The sequence below is a fragment of the Eumetopias jubatus genome, unplaced genomic scaffold (genome assembly GCF_037043125.1).
Source record: "Eumetopias jubatus isolate StellerSeaLion01/CBP00866 unplaced genomic scaffold, mEumJub1_p1.0 scaffold_6, whole genome shotgun sequence".
In the NCBI taxonomy this organism is placed as follows: Eukaryota; Metazoa; Chordata; class Mammalia; order Carnivora; family Otariidae; genus Eumetopias; species Eumetopias jubatus.
In genome coordinates, this window is record NW_028274812.1 from 46,249,182 (window position 1) to 46,264,139 (window position 14,958).

The 14,958-nt window shown below is 42.3% G+C and overlaps 1 protein-coding gene across 1 annotated transcript in view; it reads left to right on the forward strand.

The window, feature by feature from the left end:
* The first annotated feature begins 13,180 nt into the window (after positions 1 to 13,180).
* FRK (fyn related Src family tyrosine kinase) overlaps positions 13,181 to 14,958 on the forward strand; it is a 97,138-nt gene continuing 95,360 nt past the window's right edge. Inside the window, exon 1 of the mRNA XM_028117071.2 lies at positions 13,181 to 13,554. Within this exon, the coding sequence (XP_027972872.1) occupies positions 13,181 to 13,554 (374 nt within the window). The remainder of the gene's footprint in view (positions 13,555 to 14,958) is intronic.

Consider the following 14,958-nt stretch of genomic DNA (forward strand, 5'->3'; position numbering starts at 1 on the left):
GAAGGCAGTCGCTTAACCAACTGAGCCACCCAGGCGCCCGATTGTTAGCATTTTTTAACAAGGGTTTTTAAATTAAGGTTTTATCTTTTGTTTTTTAGAGATAATGCTCTTGCAAACTTAATAGAGTGCAGTATAGTGTAAACATAACACATATGCACTGGGAAATCAAAAAAAAATTTGACTTGCTTTATTGCAATATTTGCATCATTGTAGTGGTCTGGAGCTGAACCTGCAATATCTTCAAGCTGTTCCTGTGCTGAAATAATTTTGCTGCTGGGTAGATGAGAACCTTGATTAATGAAGTATCTGTTCAACAGGCAAGGACAAGCCACCCGGATGAACCAGGGATACCTATTTCCATTTTAGAAAAGGCATATCAGCTGCTTCTAGGAGATTGTATATACAAGAATACTCCGTTCTTCTGGAAAGCAAGTTCTTTATCTAATCCCCTTTGTGGATCTCTTTAGAATATTTTTCAGTATCTTGCTGAAATCTAGATATATTACACCCATTTCGTGTCTTTTATAGTGCCAAAGAATGAAAGGAAGAGCTTTAAAGAGTTTTTTTTTCTTTTCCAAAGCTGAATTAATTTTCTTGCAAGCAAGGGAACTCATATCAGTAAAGAAATTCACTGAGTAGTTCACTGAAGGGAATAGTCATGGTTTCTGAACAGTGAGAAATGGGGTTTCCTGGTTATGCTCTTTAATATTGAAAACATGCCCTCTAGATAGGGACAGAATGAGGCCAGTGCTCAGTGTTGGCTGACGTTTGCCATAGTCCATCGTCATTGATCAGGAGAGATGCTTCAGTTATGGACAGTAAGCCTCTGCCAAGCCGGGCTTCTCACAGTTCATGTCCTTCATGCTGTGAAGATTTCAGCTGGTAGCAACGAGTTGCAGTAAAACAAAACCTCAGCATTTGCTCTGATAGCTCCTAAGTGCTGCTGCAAGTGAAAAATTTTCCCTTTGTATAGCCATTCTATATGAAGAAAGAAATTGAGGTTAATTCGGCATCCTTTTTTTTTTTTGAGTCCATTTTGGCTTCTAATAATCACAACTTTCTCTTAAATTTCAAGTCTCAGGCAAATACATCTGGTCCTCTTTCTCTAGTCTGAAATGAACATTGTACTCTTTGGCTGAGAAACCTGGGACAAACTTAGAATTAAGTTGTTACCTTGTGCTTTAGATATTAATGCTATCCCTTCCTCCTCCTCCTCCTCCTCATTTTCTTCATATACAACTTGAGCTCTCCATGACATATTTCATACTCTTTAGTTCGTTCTAATAGATTCTTGTCATTTTGCCCTGTGTCAGGCTAGTGTCTCATCCCACTGAAGCTGGCTAAATGAGAGACTGATGAAGGCTAAGATGAAACACGTCAAAGATCCCAGGGTGCCAGGCTGTATATGAGCCAGCAGAAGAAACTGAATTTTGCCAAGAAGAGCCTATTTCCAAATAAGGTCATATTCTGACTTACTGGGAGGTAGGACTTCAACTTATCTTTTTGGAGGGACACAATTCAACCAATAGCACACTCTAAGAGAGAAGCCAGGTTCAGAGGTTAGGGTAACCTCTTTGAGGAGCTAGGCTGAAAACTAAAGGATACATCTGCGTGAAGCGTCTGAAAAGAGTCTTCTTGGCTTTGAGAATGGTGAGTAAAAAATTGCTGGTCAGAAAAAGGCCTTGGCTGTTGCCTCAGTGAACAGAAATATGGCCACTTTGGCTAGACCACAGAAAGCCAAGGAAGGAGAAAGGGGAGATGATGTGGGGGGGCAGGCTGGAGATAGGCCAGCAGGGCGTTGTACCTAAAGATACAAAGTTTGGAATTTATGTCCAGTGATGGGAAACTATTGAAAAACATAAATCTGACTTATATTTTTATTTTATTATTTATTTATTATTTATTTAAAGATTTTATTTATTATTTATTTGACAGACAGAGACACAGCAAGAGAGGGAACACAAGCAGGGGGAGTGGGAGAGGGAGAAGCAGGCTTCCCTCTGAGCAGGGAACTCGATGCGGGACTCGAACCCAGGACCCTGGGATCATGACCTGAGCAGACGCTTAACGACTGAGCCACCCAGGTGCCCCTGTATTTTTATTTTTTTAAGTTTATTTTTTTATTTATTTAAGTAATCTCTATACCCAACGTGGGGCTCAAACTCATGACCCTGAGATGAAGAGTTGTATTCTCTTCTGACGGGGCCATCCAGGTGCCCCTGAGTTATACTTTTATTTATTTTTAAATTTTTTTTTATTTGTAAAGATTTTGTTTATTTGAGAAACACAGAGAGAGAGCACAAGGAAGGGGAGGGGCAGAGGAAGAGGGAGAAGCAGGCTCTCCTATGAGCAGGGAGCCTGACGCGGGGCTCGATCCCAGGACCCCGAGATCATGAACTGAGTTGAAGGCAGACGTTTAACAGAATGAGCCACCGAGGCACTCCAATACTTTTAAAGATTATTTTGGGGACACCTGGGTGGCTCAGTCGATTAAGCGTCTTGATTTCGGCTCAGATCATGATCTCAGGGCCATGAGATCAAGTCCTGTGTTGGGCTCCATGCTGAGCGTGGAGCCTGCTTGGGATTCTCTGTCTCCCTCTGCCCCCCCCCTCAAAAAATAAAATAAAATAAAAATTTATAAAGCTAATTTGGACTGCCATTTGGAGAGTAGACTTGTGGCCGAGCAAGAGGGGAAGCAGGGAGGTCCCCTGTGCATAGGATGGCATTCTAGATTCTCCGTGAGATGCAAAGAAATGAGAGATACACACTTAACTTCAAGGACAGAGCAATGTGCTTGGGGAAAACAATGCAGTTACACATAAACAGATATTAAATGACTTAAGGTATTACAATCTGTGTTTTAGATGAATGATGTTCACTCTCAGCATGCATTATTGAGTACCTATTTGGTGTTAGGCATTATGTTGATATGGGAAGCAAAAGAAGGCTACATACAATAAGTGTATAAAGAGGTTAGAATTGATTGGGTGAGAGAGATATGAGCTAAATGATAGAAATGGTTATAGGATCTGGTGGGGGACACGACTGAGGAAGTAGTCAATTCTGTTTAATAATGGTCAAGAAAGGATTAAGGAGGGAGACACTTTCTCCGACTCTTACACAAGCACCCATATTTATCTGGCAAATAAGTTGGAGGACACTTGGGTTCAAAAAGGGAGAGGAACTGGGGGAAACCACATACTAGGCAAAAGGAGAGGAGTGGACAAAGGTTAACATGTATAGAGAAGCAAGGCACGTTTGGGGACTTTAAAATTTATATGAGCCCACAGCTAGAGTTTGGAAGAAAACTAGATGGGGTTAAGATTTTTAGTTTTATTTTGTATCACTTTCTAGGATGTCTTTTTTTCTGGGACATCCTAGTGGGAAAAGTTCTACTGTACGAGTTGGGGAGGCAAAGTCTCATCTTCCATTGTGAAAGTTCTCTCTGAACCCTGACAGCTGGAGTTGGGGTGAGATGCTTTGGGGGGACAGTGTCATCTAGTGTCCAGTGGTGGTGGAGCTGTGATAGAGCTAGTGGTGGAACCAGTGGCAGTGCCCAATGTCCTTGATGGTTGTAGTCTCTCACTGACTTGTCCTTGTGGGAAGACTCTGGACATGGCCACACAGCTTTATTTCTGCTGGCTTTCACAAGCCTTGTTCTTCAACTTTACTGTTGACTCTGAAAACCACTTGAATTATTTCAGTATCTTCTTTTTCAGCATAATTTAGCCAGAGCTGGTTTCTTAGTTTGCCTAAGAACTCTGAGTGATATAGAGTGGAATAGAATGAGTTAGGCAGGAGTGAGGCGATGAGGAGCCTTGCACGCCTTCTAAAATATAGCCTTTATCCTAAATGCAGTTGGTAGCCATTGAAGAGCCACTGAAGGACAGCTGGGTTGTTTCCAGTTTGGGGCTGTTATGAATAAAGCCGCTAAAAACATTTGTGTTCAAGTTTTTTTATGAACATGAGTTTTCATTTCTCAGGGATAAATGTCTAACAGTATAATAGTTGCTTCAAACAGTAGTTACCTGTTTAGTTTTTTTAAAATTTTTTATTGTTATGTTAATCACCATATATTACATCATTAGTTTTTGATGTAGTGTTCCATGATTCATTGTTTGTTCATAACACCCAGTGCTCCATGCTTCATTCTTCCTCTCCTGTTATCTTCTTCTTTTTCTTTTTTCTTAAAATATGTTGCGTTATTTGTTTCAGAAGTACAGATCTGTGATTCAACAGTCTTGCACAATTCACAGTGCTCACCGTAGCACTACCTGTTTAGTTTTATGAGAAACTGCCAAACTATTACCCAGAGGGACTGTACCATTTTACATTTCCAGCAGCAATGTATGAGTGATCTAGCTTCTCCATATCCCTACCTTCCTCATTGGGTGTTGTCTTATTTTTTATTTTAGCCATTCTGACAGGTGTGTAGTGATATCTCATTATGGTTTTAATTTGCCTTTTCTGATGGCTAATGATGTTGAACATCTTTTTATGTGTTTATTTTCTATCTGTATTATGTTTTCTTTGGTTAAATGTCTTGTACACATTTTCAAATTGGATTGTTTGTTTTATTATTGTTAAATTTGTAGTGTTCTTTGTATATTCTAGATATTAGTCCTCTGTCAGAGTTGGGATCTGCAAATACTTTATGTATTTTCTCTCAGTCTGTAGCTTATATTTTCCTTCTCTTAACAGGGTCCTTTGAGAACAAAAATTTTACTTTTGGTAGAGTCCAGTTTACGAATTTCCTCTTATGGATAGTACTTTGGGTGTTAAGTCTACGAACTTCTTGGTTAAGCCTAGATCCTAAAGATTTTCTCTTATTTTTTTTCTGAAAGTTTTATAGTTGTACATTTTACATTCAAGTTCATGATCCTTTGAGTTAATTTTTGTGTAAGATATAAGCCTAAGGTCAAAGTTCATTTTTTTGTTTTTGGTCTTTGCATGTCCAATTGGTCCAAACCATTTGTTGAAAAAGCTATCTTTCCTCAATTGAATTACTTTTCCATCTTTGGCCAAAATCAGTTGTGCATATTTGCGTGGGTCTCTTTCTGGGTTCTCTATTCTGTTTCACTGATCTGTGTATCTCTTCTTCTAATGATTCCACATAGTCTTACTGTAGCTATGTAATATGTTGAATATCAGGTAGACTGATTTACTCCTTCTTTATTTTTCTTTTCATCAAACCATTTTTAAAAGGATGCAATATGGGGCGCCTGGGTGGCTCAGTCAGTTAAACGGCTGCCTTCGGCTCAGGTCATGATCCTAGGGTCCTGGGATTGAGCCCCGCGTCTGGCTCCCTGCTCAGCGGGAAGCCTGCTTCTCCCTCTTCCTCTGCCTGACACTCTCCCTACTTGTGATCTCTCTCTATCTCTCTGTCAAATGAATAAAATCTAAAAATAAATACATAAATAAATAAATAAAAGGATGCAATATGAGCAGTTTTATACTCTAGTAAGATCACTCTTACTAGAGGATGGATGGGGAGCATGGGATTGGAAAGAGGAAGATTATTAGAGAGTCAGAAAGAGCCAAAGATGTCTTGAGTCAAGGCAGTATCAGTGGGGTGGAGAGGAAGTCAATAATGAAAGCAGATGTTAAACAGTTTGAATTCCCAGGATTTGTTCATTGATCAGCTAGGGGGAGTAAGGAAAAAAGAGGAGTTTAGGGTGCTTCTTAAGGTGCCAATTTGACATGATTTTGACTGAGGCAGAGAATACATAAAAATGAAAGGTTTTGAGGGAATCATAATGAATGTTATTTTGGATCTGTTGAATTTGAAGTTGAGGTGCCTTTGGGACATTCTATATAGACCATGACTATATAGTTAGATATCTCAACAGATAAGGTTGGGATGGAGGTGGAAGTTTGAGAGTTTGAGAGTTATCAGTAATTGAAGCCATAGATGCAAAGGGCAGGGCCACCCAATAGTATGTATACCCAGCGAAGGGTTCTAGCCAACAAACCGGTTGATATTCACTCTGAGGGATAGGTGGAGGAAGACCAATCAGCAAATTACTGAGAAGAATTATCAAATAAAGGAGAAAATCAAGAAGATAACATTGTAAGAGGCTTAAAAACAATCTTTGTCAGTGAAGAGTGGTCAAATGGAATGAGGATGGGAAAGGAGTGATTTGATTTGACAAATGGCAAGATTTTGGTGACATCCAGTGGACCAAGTTCACTGATGTGGCATGAGGTGAAGCCAGATTTCAGTCTATGAGTGGGGAAGGAAGAGAAAAATGGGAAAGAGGAAATATTCACTCTTTCTCTGAGAAATGTGGCTGAAGAAAGAAGAGAGGCAGCATGGTACCTACAGTGGGATAAAGGATTTAGCAATTGTTTTCTATTTTTCTCCTTTTTTCCCTTTCTTTTTTTTTTCTTTTGTTCTTTTCTTTTTAATGCTTTAGAGACTTAAGTTTGATTATAGGCTTTGAGGAAGGTACCTACCAAGAAAGGCAAGAGGAGAGCTAATTGATTGAATCAGATACTACAAAGGAATAATATCAGGAGCACAAGACATGAGATTTAACCACCTTTTTTTTTTTTTGAATAAGATTAATTTTATTTTATACTTCAAAATAGTTCAGGAGAGAATTTATAAGCCCTAACATTCTTTTTTAAAAATTTTTTTATTGTTATGTTAATCACCATACATTACATCATTAGTATTTGATGTAGTGTTCCATGATTCATTGTTTGTGCATAACACCCAGTGCTCCACGCAGAACGTGCCCTCTTTAATACCCATCACCAGGCTAACCCATCCCCCTACCCCCCTCCCCTCTAGAACCCTCAGTTTGTTTTTCAGAGTCCATCATCTCTCATGGTTCGTCTCCCCCTCCGATTTCCCCCCCTTCATTCTTCCCCTCCTGCTATCTTCTTCTTCTTCTTCTTTTTTCTTAACATATATTGCATTATTTGTTTCAGAGGTACAGATCTGTGATTCAGCAGTCTTACACAATTCACAGCGCTCACCATAGCACATACCCTCCCCAATGTCTATCACCCAGCCACCCCATCCCTCCCACCCCACCCCTACTCCAGCAACCCTCAGTTTGTTTCCTGAGATTAAGAATTCCTCATATCAGTGAGGTCATATGATACATGTCTTTCTCTGATTGACTTATTTCACTCAGCATAACACCCTCCAGTTCCATCCACGTCGTTGCAGATTTAACCACCTTTTCTGTCACTGAAAGCCTATCAGTTAGAATTAGTCTTAGGTACACATAATAAAAAGTCAAAATAATTATACCTTACATAGATAGCAGATAATTTGTCTCCCGTACTGCAAACAAGTCTGAAGATAGGTACTCTTGAGACCCAAGTTCCTTTTTACCTTTTGCTCTTTACGTTTTTAAGGTCACCTCATGGTCCAAGATGTCTGCTGGAAGTCTAGCCATCTCAACTGAGTTCCAGGGAAGCAGAAAGAGAAAAGAGGAAAGGAAAAAAGAATTGACCTCCCAGCTGAGTCCAGCTCCTTTAAGGCACTGTCCTGAAACCCCACCTAAGGATTTCTGTTTACTTTTTTACTGGCCACTTCTAGGTGTAAGGAGGGCTGAGAAATGTATCCCTAGATTTTGCTTCTATAAAAATAAGGTTCTGGGGCACCTGGGTGGCTCAGTTGGTTAAGCGACTGCCTTCAGCTCAGGTCATGATCCTGGAGTCCCAGAATCGAGTCCCACATCGGGCTCCCTGCTCAGCGAGGAGCCTGCTTCTCCCTCTGACCCGACCCCCCATCATGTACTCTCTCTCTCTCATTCTCGCTCTCTCAAATAAATAAATCTTAAAAAAAAAAAGTAAGGTTCTGTTAGTAAGGAAGAAGAAACTGGATATTGGGTAGAGAAGTAGACGTTTCTGTCCCAAAAGGAAAGGACATACAAGGATTTACAGATTAAGATATGGTTTTTTTTTTTTTTTTTTGATGCAAGAAAAGGAAATTGAATTGGTTAATGTTGAATAGACTTGTAATTTCTGTGAATGTCTGCAGCAAGGTCATCACTGGAGAAAGAGGATATCCACAGAGACGCTGAGAATGGTGGACACATTTGCAACAGTGTTATGAGAAAATGAAGGGAACGGCAGCTGACCAGACTAGCATATAAAAGAACGTTGAGCAGTGCTAAGGGCTTAGCAGGAGTTGGAGATCATTAATTGGTCTTGGTATAAAACCGAATAACTGTGGGATTTTCTGTTGCAGTGTTCAGCAAGTAGGATACAGGCGCATGGTTAAATTCATTTCACATTGTGTGCGTGCTGGGTGTGGGGGTTGCATAAGCCAGAAAGACTCAAGGGAGGGAAAGATTATTTTGGCAGAAGTGGACAAAGAAGGCCTAGAGAAGGTGTGGGATTTTTATTCAGACCTCAAAATGCAGGCAGAAGTCTGTCGGGAGGTGAAAGAATATTAAGCAGAGGAATGAGACAGGAGGTGGGATCAGAGGTGGGAATGGAGAAAGCATGTTAGAAGACACAGTAAAGCAATCTGGCTGAGTGGGAGGGCTACAGAAAGGCCCACATGGAAGGAGGGTGTGGAAAGGGCACATCTGACAAGGGTCAGGTGAAGTACAAACTCTCTAGCCTCAAAGTCCAAGTTATATTTTCCAGGCAGTGGGGATCTGATGAAGGTTATTGTGCAGGAGAGTGATTTAAGAAGATGAAAGTGGTGGCAGTCTGCTCCATCCAAGGATGGGAGGGAGATTGGCTGCAGGCAGGAGAACTGGTCTAGGAGGCTGGCAAAGGAATCTGACATTCAGGAAACAGAGGAAAGAGGGTTAGAGGCAAGGGACAGAAAGTCACCCCGACTGTGCTCCCAGTACTTCTCACACTGCAGAATTCTTGTTCTCAAATGTGAGTGACTTGCACAGTGTTTCTGTCACCCCATGAGGCCTCTCTCCTTCCTTCCTTCCTTCCTTCCTTCCTTCCTTCCTTCCTTCCTTCCTTCCTTCCTTCCTTCCCTCCCTCCCTCCTTTCACTTCTTTCTTTCTTTCCTCCCCTCCCCTCCCCTCTCCTCCTTCCCTTTCTCCCTTCTGTGTTCTTTCTTTCTTTTGGGGGGGGGGGGGCGCAAGGTGGGGGAGGGGCAGAGGGAGAAGGAGAGAGACTTTTTTTTTTTTAAATAATTTTATTGGTTTATTTGACAGAGAGAGAGACAGCGAGAGAGGGAATACAAGTGGGGGAGAGGGAGAGGGAGAAGCACGCTTCCCGCTGAGCAGGGAGCCCGATGCGGGGCTTGATCCCAGGACCCTGAGATCATGACCTGAGTTGAAGGCAGATGCTTAACGACTGAGCTACCCAGGTGCCCCAGGAGAGAGACTCTTAAGCAGGCCCCAGGATCAATGAGGAGCCTGACCTGGGGCTTGATCTCACAATCCTGAGATCATGACATGAACTGAAATCAAGAGTCAGACACTTAACCAACTGAGCCCAGGAGCCCCTCTTCCTCCCTCCCTCCCTCCCTCCCTTCCTTCCTTCCTTCCTTCCTTCCTTCCTTCCTTCCCTCCTTCCTCCCTCCCTCCCTCCCTCCTTCCCTCCCTCCCCTCCTTCCTTCCTTCCTCAATACTTATGGAGTATTTACTGCTTACATACTGGATGTTGTACAAGGCACTGAAGATTCAGAGAAGGAAATCTAATTCTTGTGGGGAAAGCAAACAAGTAAGAGAACCAAGTGGCATTCAGCAGGTGACCAAGTAGAAGTGTGTGTCAGGTTTTAGGGGTACACAGAGTAGGGGCCTCTACTCTGTTATGGCAGAGAAAGTATCAATTGAACTCAGCCTGGAAAAATCACAAGGAAGTCAGGCGGTAGGGTGGAGGGGGGGAGGGCTTCAGGAGCCCTAGTTGCCTGGGGGACCTGCATCTCAGGGTGTGTGTGCTGCAGGGAAGGGCCATGAGGTTAGAGAGGTTAGCAGGGCCTTATGTGTCCTGATAAAGAATTTAGGTTTTATTCCAAACACACTGGATGATCCTGAAGGACTTTACACAGAAGAATGACATTAGCTTCTTCTTAGAGTCATCAAAACTCAGGCTTTGGAGACAGATTGAGACCAGGGTGTTACTCATGGTTCAGCCAGTTGGTGGCTGTGTAAGCTTGGACAATTTACTTAATCTCCTGAAGCCTTGGTTTCTTCTTCTTTTTTAAAGATTTTATTTATTTATTTGACAGAGAGAGACAGCAAGAGCAGGAACACAAGCAGGGGGAGTGGGAGGGGGAGAAGCAGGCTTCCTGCGGAGCAGGGAGCCTGATGCGGGGCTCGAAACCAGAACCTTAGGATCATGACCTGAGCCAAAGGCAGATGCTTAAGGACTGAGCCATCCAGGTGCTCAGTTTCTTCTTCTTCTTTTTTTTTTTAAATTTTTATTGTTATGTTAATCACCATACATTACATCATTAGTTTTGGATGTAGTGTTCCATGATTCATTGTTTGTGCATAACACCCAGTGCTCTGCGCAGAACGTGCCCTCTTTGGTTTCTTCTTTAAATTGAAAACAAACATAAAACCCTACCTTCCTCATAGGTATTATTGTTTTTATTTTCTGAGAATTAAATGAATACCATTTGTAACATTCTTAGCACAGGGCCTGGTACATAGAAAGCCCTCCAATCCCGATGGCTACTCTTTACCAGCACTCATATCATTATTACTATCGTAAATATTGCTCTGGGAGTGGTATGCAAGGTGAGTCAGGTAGAGGATAAGCTGGAGGAAGGGAGACTGCTTAGAACGCCTCTGGAATAATCTAGGGAAGAATATTCTATTTTTATTTATTTATTTATTTTTGTCCAGTACCCAGCTGTCATTCAGAAGGAATAAAAAAAGTTTGTGGAATAAATGAAAAGGAAGACTGAGCAGAATGTAATGATTGATTAGCTCAGAGAAACCAGGGGGAGAGTAAAAGATGACTTTAAGTCTTCAAGCTTGGGTGACTGCAGAGTTCTGGTACTGTTGACACAAAGAAACCTTTTCTCTTCCCATTCCATGGCTCAGCTTTCTCAGACCATTGCTCGCCTGACACCTTCGGATGGTCACCAGCTTTTTTCAGTTTCATTTATTAGCTCAGTGACTGTGCTGTGCACATCTGCCAATTTGTCTTTTTCTAGAATGCCTTGTCATGACCATAATGGAGGTATATCTGAATTTAAAAACTTCGAATTTTTGAAGTCTCAAACTCCACTTACAAATCGGGTTTGAATACCCTTCTCTAGCTGCTTCCAAATCTCATTTCATTTTTAGATCCTACAGATGTCTCTGGAAAGACTAGCATTCTATGCCTCTATATGGGGGCATTAATAGAATCCCACACTTTTACAATTAATATTGTGTCTGAAACAAAATATACTTATGGCTTCTCAATATTATATAATTGCCATTTTCTCTTATATGTAGAATTATATTTTTGGTCCCATGTCACAAACAAACAGACAACCCAAAACTGGCTCAGCTTTTGGCTTTTCTTTTACTGCTAAATTGGTGTTTCTAGTCTAACTCTGAAGACAACCGGAAAAACCTGGGAATTTGACAGGAGGTCTTGTTCTAGCCAGGTCATCTGTCCACATGAATGATTTTAGTACCAGGTAAGAGCAGATGGGGCTGAAGCCATGGGCATGGTTCCCTGGGTTCCCCCTCTGCCCTGCCCCACCGTTTTCCTTGAGTTTGATTATTCTGATTACTAAAAATGCCTTTCTGTTTGTCAAAGAACAGGAATTTTGAGGTTGTGCTGAGGCTTGGTTAGCTAGGTCAAGCCTCCAGTAACATATATAGAGATTGTTTTTTTTGGAGTGCAGAATTTTAATAAATGTCTTATGTGAAAACAAGTGACACATCATAAACGAGTTGAGAGTGGTCTCTACTAGTGAAAATGGCGGTGTGTTGATCTGTCCACATTCTCTGCCTGATTGTTCTTGTGATCCAGAGCACACATTTGTGAGTCGGCTGTCGCAAACAAGAGGAAGTAAAGCAAACGCCACTGCCCATCAGGATGGCTGTCTGATCTCAGCGTCATTAGCTCCTGAGGTACTACCAATGAAGTTAGTCAGAATTCCTGTAGACCCACAGCTGCTCACATGCAGCCTTTCTACTCCTTCTCTCTACTGGTCCCCTAATCTCTCTCTGTGTGTATGTATTTCAGAAATAGCACGTGAGAGATGGGAAATTAAATGTCTCTGTGGGAAAGAGCAGTGTTTCAGGTTCTCAGCATTTTAGTCAGCTGCGGTCGTATTTTTCCAGACTGTAAATATATTTTGAAGCTATTAAAAATTGATTCAGTGATGAAAAAAGGTAGGAACTCAATAGTTCTTTCCCAGCTGCCATTTGTCCAGTAACAAATATCTAGACACTTTAATTATCCTTTTAATTTCCCCTAGTGTGGCAGAATAATCCTACTCATCTTCATGAACAGGGAAAAAAAATCTGTGTTGGGAACATAGCAAGACAAAAAGCTCCCTGGGCTAGCCTGTTTATCTGGTAGTATGGACTTTGGCAGCGCTTTAAGAGTTTGGCTTCCTGGTGAGGGCGCTGGTCTCTCTTGGGTGTGGGAAGGGAGAGGTAGAGAGGACAGGAATCTCTTTTAAATCACAGAGAAAAGGAAACCAGGAAGTAAGGAGAAATTATTAGTCTGCTCATAGCTCAGGATGTTAAAGGCAATAGGCTCAGCTGGTTGGTTAATCATTAGCAAAAAGGAAAGAGCAGTGGGGGTCAGGACCGGCCAGACCACAGAGACGGACCTGAAGCAGGGAGGGAGCTTCCGGCAGAGGCAAGATGTAATCTTACCTGCAGTTCACCTCTTTCTCTTATTAACTTTACCTCCGCACATAAAGCAAGATGAGTCTTCTGTTCGCAGACGTTTGTCTAAATAAAGCCCTCTTAACTTTATTTTTGCTGTGGGATTCCTAAGCAGACAAGAAGAAAAGGCATCTTCCCCCGAGCAGCCTCCCAGCTCCCACTCAGTTTGGCATTGGGGCAGCAGCTCGGGCCACAGAAAGCAAGCAGGTGAGTGTCCCCAAGCGGGGATCACCGCAGGCAGGTCTGCCGCTTGTTGTGAAACGGGGCTTTGCACCCTCTCGGAAGCCGGGGGAGTTGGTGCTGACTTCCAAGCTGCCTGGTGGAAGAAGAGAAAGTGGATCTGCAGAGACTGAGGGGAGAGGGAGAAGCCCCTCTCCCCTCTTCCCTACCACAGCACCATGGGCAACATTTGTCTGAGGTTCTGGGCGAACTTGGGGCCCTGCCTCCCGTGCTTGTTCCAGGAGGCCGACAAGCCGGCGGTGGTGATTGAGAACCCAGGAGCCCGCTGCTCCCCCGATCCTCCCCAGTCGCAGAGTCAGGAGCCCAGGAGAAGCCACGGCCACTACTTTGTGGCTCTGTTTGATTACCAGGCGCGGACCGCAGAGGACCTGAGCTTCCGCGCGGGCGACAAGCTCCAAGTCCTGGACACTTCCCTCGAGGGCTGGTGGTTGGCCAGGCACTTGGAGAGAAGGGAAGATGCCTCTGGCCAACCGCTACAGGGCTATATTCCTTCAAACTATGTGGCTGAGGACAGGAGCCTGCAGGCAGAGCCGTGAGTAATACAAACCCACACTTTCTCAACTCTCTGAGGGCAGGTAATGAGTTTTCCTTCTTACCTATCCGCAGCCCCCGCATTTCCAAAGAACTGCCCAGAAAGTAGGAGGAAGCCTTGGTAAGAACCTCCTAATTGAAACACACCTCTCCTGCTAAGGGAGAGTGAGACTGGCATGTAATTGTTGTGGAAAGGACTTCTATTACCGTGGGCCCTGGGTGAATCTTCATCCATGTAAACAAATGGTGCATTTAATGCCCTACCTTTTCTTTGGCTGTAAAATAAGTCATGCCTCACTTTAATAATATAATAATGTAAATATATATTAATAAATATATTATTATAATATATATTATATATAATATATATTAAATAAATATAATAATAATAATAGAACTGCATTTCATTTGCAGGTATCTCATAGATCTTCCTTAAATCTTTCAAATCTGAAGTCCAGCTCTCTCTCTTTTAAAACTTTGGAGCATCAACCCCCAACCCTAACTCTAATTTTAATCCTTTTTCATTCTGTTAGGCGCACACAGGGCCAACTAACATACAGGGTAACATTTAGAAGATGCTGATTTTTCACTCCTTTTTCCCAGTAAAATCATGACTAGACTTTTTTCTTTGATTACCAGATAAGGACTTAGGCTACCCAAATTGTGATAGTTTGGAGCTTTTATTATGATTAGAAACTGGCCAGCTACAGATATTTTGTAAGTTTTAACAAGGAAAATATAATGGCAGTATTTCCCCAGAGGAGGTGATAAAGACTACTCCGATATTTGAAAAAAATCCTATGAATTATGATGGACCCACAGAGGAAAATTTTATATACTTATCCACTCATCCATCCATCCATCCATCCGTGCATCCAAGCATCCATCCATCCATCCATGCATCCATCCATCCATCCATGCATCCATCCATCCATCCATCCATGTAAGTGCCAGGCACAGCAGGGGCGTGGTGAGTGGGGGAGGAGGGAGGTTATGCTAGTGGTGGTTGACTATAAAGTAGGTAAAGCACAGTCTTTTCAATGGATACTTGAGGTTTGCTGGGTTGAGAAGCAGGTGGGGACTGTTACTCCCTAACTTTCTTCCTGCCTGGTTCCAGTGAAACCCAAGACTGGGAAAGTCTCTCAGGACTCATTTTATAGAATGGATCCTTAGTAGAGGAACGAGCCACTGGGGATTCACTCATTTTCTCATATGGTTCTCCTTTTTATGAGAGCTGCAGCATCCTTTACTAGCCCAGGGAATAAAATGGCAAGGAATGCCATTGGGGCAGTACTGCTGCTTTCTAAACTCAAATACAAATACAGAAGGAGGTTTTATAATTTTTGAGATTCTTTCCAACACCAGGAACCTATACATGTTAAGAAGGGTCTTATTTTATGCCCAA